The sequence below is a fragment of the Physeter macrocephalus genome, chromosome 8, assembly GCF_002837175.3.
Source record: "Physeter macrocephalus isolate SW-GA chromosome 8, ASM283717v5, whole genome shotgun sequence".
Classification (NCBI taxonomy): domain Eukaryota; kingdom Metazoa; phylum Chordata; class Mammalia; order Artiodactyla; family Physeteridae; genus Physeter; species Physeter macrocephalus.
The window spans coordinates 116,960,646-116,968,237 of record NC_041221.1 but is presented as its reverse complement, the minus strand read 5'-3'; the positions used below and the strand labels follow the sequence as shown (position 1 = coordinate 116,968,237).

The following is a 7,592-nucleotide window of genomic DNA, read 5'->3' as shown; positions in this document are numbered from 1 at the left end:
TGAATCACCCTAAATTAAATTTATGTGATGCAGTAAAAGCAGTTCTTAAAGGGACATTCATAGAAATAAATGCCTATCTTAAGAAACAAGAAAAATTTCACACCTCGAGGAACTAGAAAAAGAAGAACAAATGAAGCCCAAAGTTAGTAGAAGAGAGAAAATAGCGAATGTTAGAGCAGAGATAAAGGAAACAGAGACGAAAAGATCAATGAAACTAAGAGCTGGTTCTTTAAAAAGACAAACTAAATTGAGAAACCTTTACCTAGACTGACCAAGAAAAAAAGAGAGAAAACACAAACAAATAAAATCTGAAATGAAAGAGGAAATGTTACAATTGATATCACAGAAATTAAAAGGATCACAAGAGACTACTATGAATACCACCAATAAATAGGATAACCTAGAAGAAATGAATAAATTCCTAGAAATGCAGTGTCCCAAGACTGAATAATGAAGAAATAGAAAACCTGAACAGACCAATTACTGGTAAGAAGACTGAATTAGTAATATCCCAACAAACAAAAGTCCAGGACCAGACAGCTTCACAGGTGAATTCTACCAAACATTCAAAGAAGAATTAATACCAATCCTTCTCAAACTCTTCCAAAATTAGAAGAGGAGGAAACTTTTCCAAACTCATTTTACAGGGCCAATATTACCCTGATACCAAAACCAGACAAGAATGGCACAGGAAAATTACAAGCCAATATCACTGATGAACATAGATGCAAAAATCCTCCACAAAATATTAGCAAACCAAATTCAACAATACATAAAAGGATTATAACCATGATTGAGTGGCATTTATCCCAGGGATTCAAGGATGGTTCAACATCTGCGAATCAGTCAATGTGACACACCAAACATTAACAAAATGTATGGATAAAAATCATATGATCATCTCAATAGATGCAGAAAAGCATTTGACAAAATTCAACATCCATTTATGATAAAAACTCCATTTATGATAAAAGCAAAAATAAACAAATGGGAGCTAATCAAACTTACAAGCTTTTGCACAGCAAAGGAAACCATAAACAAAATGAAAAGACAACCTACAGACTGTGAGAAAATATTTGCAAATGATGTGACCGACAAGAGCTTAATTTCCAAAATATGCAAACAGCTTATACAACTCAACAACAAAAAAACAAACAACCCAATCGAAAAATGGGCAGAAGACCTGAGGAGACAGTTCTCCAAAGAAGAAATACAGATGGCCAATAAGCACATGAAAAGATGCTCAACATCACTAGTTATTAGAGAAATGCAAATCAAAACTACAATGAGGTATCACTTCACACCAGTCAGAATGGCCATCATCAAAAAGTCTACAAATAATAAATGCTGGAGGGGAGGTGGAGAAAAGGGAACCCTTGTAAACTGTTGGTTGGAATGTAAATTGTTGCAGCCAGTATGGAAAACAGTATGGAGGTTCCTTATAAAACTAAAAATAGAATTACCATATGATCCAGCAATCCCATTCCTGGGCATATATCCAGAAAAGACAAAAACTCTAACTGGAAAAGATACATGCACCCCAATGTTCATAGCAGCACTATTCACAATAGCCAAGACATGGAAACAACCTAAATGCCTGTCGACAGATCAATGGACAAAGAAGATGTGAATATATATACAATGGAATACTACTCAGCCATAAAAAGGAATGAAATATTGCCATTTGCAGCAACATGGATGGACCTAGCTATTATCATACCAAGAGAAGTAAGTCAGACAGAGAAAGACAATATTATATAATATCCACTTATATGTAGAATCTAAAAAAATAATACAAATCAACTTATTTATAAAACAGAAACAGACTCACAGACATAGAAAATAAACTTATGGTTACCAAAGGGGAAAGGGGAGAGACTGGGATAAATTAGGAGCACAGGATTAACATATACATACCACTATATATAAAACAGATAAACAACAAGGATTTACTGTATAGCACAGGGAACTATTATATTCAATATCTTGTAATAACCTGTAAGGGAAAAGAATCTGAAGCTGTATGCCTGAAACTAACATAATATTGTAAATCAAATACAGTTAAATTTTTTAAAAAAGAAAAAAAGGAAGTTATATATTTGGTAGATTTCCAAGCATTATATGAAAGTAAAGAATTTCCAGCAAAAGGGAAGGGAGAAGAAAGAAAACTATTTGAAAACACAAAGACCTTTATCTTGCCTTAAAGCAGAACACTATCGATCATAGCAAAGTATGAAAATGAATAAATATATGAAAATTCATGTTAAAATTGGGATATCAATAAAGAGAAAATAACAAAACAAACTGTAAAAGGCATCAAAGTGGCCTCTACTCATTTCATTTTCCTTACAACTTATAAATGCCATCACAATTCTAAAGAGATTGGACTTGAGTGAAACATTTTTATTATGAAGGCATAGGTCTAAGAACAGAAGGATAATCATGTGCCAGCTTACAGTTCCTTGTAAAAGTAATAACATGAAAAATTAGTAGAAAATGAACATCTGAAAAGTTATGTGTAATCTGAAAATGTTAAGCAATTTCCCCTGTATCTTAATTTTGACCATTTTTGCTGAAACACTTTTGCATATTTAGTTGAAGAGAGCATTTAATTTTTCTATTGTAATTAATAACGTAGTATGTCCTTCAGAGCTTGGCATATTCTTTAAGAATCATCTGAAGCTTCTGGCTCAACATGATGTTCCCTCTGGCCTTCAGTCTGCCACTAAAGAATGCCTGGAAAGGAGAGAGGGAAAGAGAGAACCAACTTTTACCATGTCACATTGTATTTCTTTTTTAAAAAGATCATTGCTTAGACTAAATACAATTGAGTTAATAACTCTGGACAACAAAGGCAACTTTTATCTAGCAATGATAGTTTAATGATTATAGCTAACACCCGTATTTTTAGATATCTAAGAAAAGATAAAGACTCCTTGTATATTTTAGAAAACCGTAGAATAATTTATCTGAATTGACAGATCTGGGAATTCTGCTTCAACCTATGCTTCTGGCTTTAGTCTATGTTCCTAAATGTGAATTTGAGACCATATGAATAAAAGGCTTTACTGTATTACTAACAATAAAAACATTGAGTTCAGAACTTTCAAAAGTAGATTTAAAATATTTATTATATCTTCATGAAACAGAAGGCCGTATAATGGCAAAATAAGATAGTGTAACAAAGTAGTGAATAGATCCTGGGCTGTAGCATCAGAATGCCTGGGTTAAAATCTAGGCTCTGCCACTAAATGCAAGGTGAGCTTGGACAAATTACTTAACCTCTCTGAGCTCTGGCCTCCTTATCTATAAAGGGCATGACAACAGCACCTAAATAGCAGTTTTGTTGTATGAGTTAATTGAAACAGTGTGAAAAGTGCTTAGCTTAGCATTTGACATGTGGAAGGAGCTATTAAGCTCATTATTACCAAGCAAAAGACTATAATGTCAAAACACTAAGAGCTCCTGTACCACTTTTTTTCTGACCTGACAATAGAAACTTGTGCAAGTTCTCCCCCAGTGTCAAGTTCCCTATCAGTAAAATAAAAATGATAAAACACAATATAGCTTACTGAGAAAATAACACATGGAATATGAAGTGAAAAAGAAGTCTCTAGATTTTTAGCTAGATTGAAAAAATAGTAATATCCATGTATATGTAACATTACAAAGCAGCCTCACAAATAAAATATCACTTGAGAAGCACAGCCATCAACCTGAAGTGGGCATATCAGCAAAAAAGAAATTCAAAAGCTTAAAAACCTACTCAAGGCCACAGAGCCAACAAAAAGCGGGCCAGGACTAAACACGGGTGTTCTCTGCTTAATAATGTCTCCTGCTTATTAACTAGCAGCAACTTAATTTCAGAAGCGAATCCTTACCAACTGGAGGTAAAGCAAAAACTGCTTAAACTTTTTATCCCAAAAATAATGCAGGAGAATTTCATTCAATCAGGTTCAAGTGCTGAGCATTCAAACTAGAGACTGGAATTTTAAAACTAAGACAGCTTTCACTGTGCAGTTACAGAAATGATGGTCTGCAACTCCTGCAGAGTCAGTTCTTAGACGGGCTTGCCAGGTGCTACAGTCTGAGAGGGACTTACAACCTAAAATAAAAACACCAACTTCCTTGAAGTAAATATACTAATATTTGATGGTTGTTATTTGAGTGGAAGAATTTTGTACATAAATCTTTGTTCCTATCTAACTGTTTTCTTAGGATAGATTCCTAGAAGAAGAATTACTAAATCATGGCATTTCTTAAATAAGTTTCTTGACCATGCTTCCATATCACCACAGTTTTCAAACTGTGCACCTCAGTGCACTGGGGCACCACACCAAACTCCAACAGACACTACAGAATATTTAAAATTTTTGAAGGAAACACAGTGACATTGGTCAAATACAACATGAAAACTACTCGTTTGGATCTAACTACTTAATGAACTGAACCATTAGGTATTTCTTTTGGCCTAGGAGTGCCATGCAAAAAGTGATGAGACAGTAAGTGGCCATAAAGGAAGAAAGTCAGTGAAACTCTGCCATAGTGCTTCCCAGAAAGACTGTTAAATTAATATTCCTTCTAGCTACATGTGAATCCTCTTATCCCAACCTTAATAATACCATTTTCTTAATCTTTGAAAATCTGAGGCAAAAATGACATGCTTTAATTTGCATGTTTTAGATACTGGGAAAAATTAATAGTTTTTCTCATGTATGTTAGTCATACCTATTTCTTTCATTAATTACTGGTTCATGTCGTTTGCCCATTTTTTATATTGAGGTCTTCGTGTTGTCCAGAATTTTTATAGGTTATTAACACCAATACACTGTGTATCATCATTTTATTCTTCCCCAGGTTTATGGAATATATTATGGAGTCTGACGTGCAGAAGTTTTTAATTTCTACATAGCCTAAACTACTGCTATTGAGCTTATGTTCCTTATTTCTATCCTTGCTTTAATCTACTCAAGTATTAATTGAGCATCCACAGTACACTAGGCAATATTCTATGCTAGGAAAGAGACATCTCTCCCTGTTCTCATGGAGCTAACATTACAGTAGGGGAGTCAAAAAGTAAAATGTAAACAAGTAATTAAAGCCTGTTATAAATGCTGTGAAGGAGGCTACTTAGATAATATAATAGGAGGGAACTACTTTGGATGAAACAAAGCCAGCCATGCAAAAAGATGGGAATAGAAATTCCAGAAAAGGCAAATAAATAGACATTGAAGGGGTAAAAATTGATGGGAAGGAACTAAGAGGAGAGGCAATGTAAATTGAATTAGCATTGTAAGTGATGAGGCAAGCAGTGCGGGATGAAGCTGGGAAGATAAGCAAGGGAAACTTCACATACAATACAATAATATGTAGTTTGGATTTTATCCAAGTGCAAAAGTAAATCTTGGAGGTTTTTATCAGGTGGAATGACCTATAATCTGATTCACATTTTTAAAAGATTACTCCAGCTCCTGTATGGAGAACAGACTGGTGGAAAAGCAAGACCAAAAGCACTAAGACCAGTCAGGAAGCCAGGTGAGAGATTATGGAGGCTTGGATCATGATGATAACCCTAGTGATGAAGAGAAGAAAATGAACTCAAGATACATTCTGGAGAAAGAACAAGCAGGATTAAGGATAGAAAGGATACAGAGGTGCAGAAGGAAGCCAAGACAATTCTTACATTACTGAGCTTACTAATTTGGGTAGATAGATCATGGTGCCATTTCCTGAAAACAAAAAGAATGGGGGAAAAACTAAATCACAAGTTCTAAGTTGGACATAGTAAGATGTGCCATCAGAGACACAAGTGAAGAGCTGGTTATACCACTATGGAACTCAGAGAAGATGCTGAGTGAGACATTTAAATTTGCAAGTTGTCAACATGTAGATGGCTCTAAATACCACAGGATGGATGGACTCATTTAACACGAGTGTTAATTAGAGAAGAGCCCTGAGAAACACCAAAACTCAACAGTTGGGGGTAAAAGAGGAAGACACCAAAGGAGATTAGGAAGAGCCAAAGGTGGAGAAAGCAAAACAGGAGAATAAGGTATCATGAAAGCCAAGGGATAAGATTATTTCAAGAAGTTGGAGGCTGAATTGATGGTGAGAGGAGTACGGGGCCCCTGGGGCCTGCCGGCGGGAGAAGTGATACAACGATTTGACTCAGGGCCTTGCTGGAGATGGACAGCCGGATTCCTTATGATGACTACCTGGTGGTTTTCCTGCCTGCCTATGAGAATCCCCCAGCATGAATTCCTCCTCATGAGAGGGTATACCACCCAGACTACAACAATGAGTTGACCCAGTTTCTGCCCCGTATCATCACACTGAAGAACCCCCTGGAGCTCAGTTGGGATTTAACATCCGAGGAGGAAAGGCCTCCCAGCTAGGCATCTTCATCTCCAAGGTGATTCCGGACTCTGACGCACATCGAGCAGGACTTCAGGAAGGGGACCAAGTCCTAGCTGTGAATGATGTGGATTTCCAAGATATTGAGCACAGCAAGTCTGTTGAGATCCTGAAGACAGCTCGAGAAATCAGCATGTGTGTCTGCTCCTTTCCCTATAATTATCACCGCCAGAAAGAGATGACTGTGCACTAGAGAGTTGCAACCCACAGCCCTCCACATGAAATCTTCTAGGACGAGCTAGCTAGGCCTCAGGGAAGCCACTTGGGAAACTCTACTCTCAGCCCCACCCTGGCAGAGTGGAGTAGGGAGGATGGGGAGACAGCGAGGCGCTGCCCTGAGCCAGCTGGCCAACTGCATTATCCCACCCGTACTGCACTTTGAGTTCCCTAGTTTTCTAGGTGGGCTTCATTCCCTGGAAGGAGAAGGAGGATGATGTCTAGGTATCGCTTAGCCTGTGGAGAACCCTGCTAGAGAAGGCAACTGACATTTATTGAATACCATGTGCAAGGCAATTCCACATATGTCATGTCATTTTCATTAATGTCTACAGATCTTGGGGGCCTCCCACCTAATCTGCCTGGCCATCTCATCCCATCCTTATACTACCAGTCATATACTTTGGAGACTCCAGCAGAACCCCGTTTTCCCCCACTCCCTCCTTCTATATTCTCCCTCCAAAAAAGTAAAACACAATGCTGAGGAAAAAAAAAAAAAAGAAGTTGGTGGTTAACTGAGTTGAATGCTACTGAAAGGTTGAGAAAGATGTAGATAGAGAAATAGTTACTGGATTTAGCAATATAGGTCATCACAAGAACTTCACGAAAACATTATCTGTGGAGCAACAGATGTGGAAGTCAGATAAGAGAAGGCAGAAGAGCAGTCAAGACAGAATGTTTAAACTTTTGCTGCCCACTAAAGTAGCCACTTGCCCATGTGGCTATTGAGGAGTTGAAATATGATTAGCCCTGGCTGAGATGTATTATATGTATAAAATACACACTGGATTTTAAAGATTTTTTTTAAAGAAGGATATAAAATATCCCATTAATATTTAATATTGATTACATGTTAAAATATTTGAATGTATTGGGTTAAATAAAATATATTAAAATTAATTTTACCTGTTTCTTTTTAAGCTTTTTAAATTTATTTTTATTTTTTTATTAAAGTATAGTTG

At 36.6% G+C, this 7,592-nt stretch overlaps 1 protein-coding gene and 1 pseudogene across 1 annotated transcript in view; one reads left to right on the top strand and one right to left on the bottom strand.

Annotated features, from left to right (window-relative positions):
• Positions 1–2,028: 2,028 nt before the first annotated feature.
• The window catches only part of HSD17B4 (hydroxysteroid 17-beta dehydrogenase 4), a 90,953-nt gene continuing 85,389 nt past the window's right edge, over positions 2,029–7,592 (bottom strand). The window contains exon 24 of the mRNA XM_007119311.3: positions 2,029–2,736. Within this exon, the coding sequence (XP_007119373.1) occupies positions 2,647–2,736 (90 nt within the window). The 3' untranslated portion in view covers positions 2,029–2,646. The remainder of the gene's footprint in view (positions 2,737–7,592) is intronic.
• Positions 6,172–7,151, top strand: LOC102995580 (PDZ domain-containing protein 11-like; annotated as a pseudogene).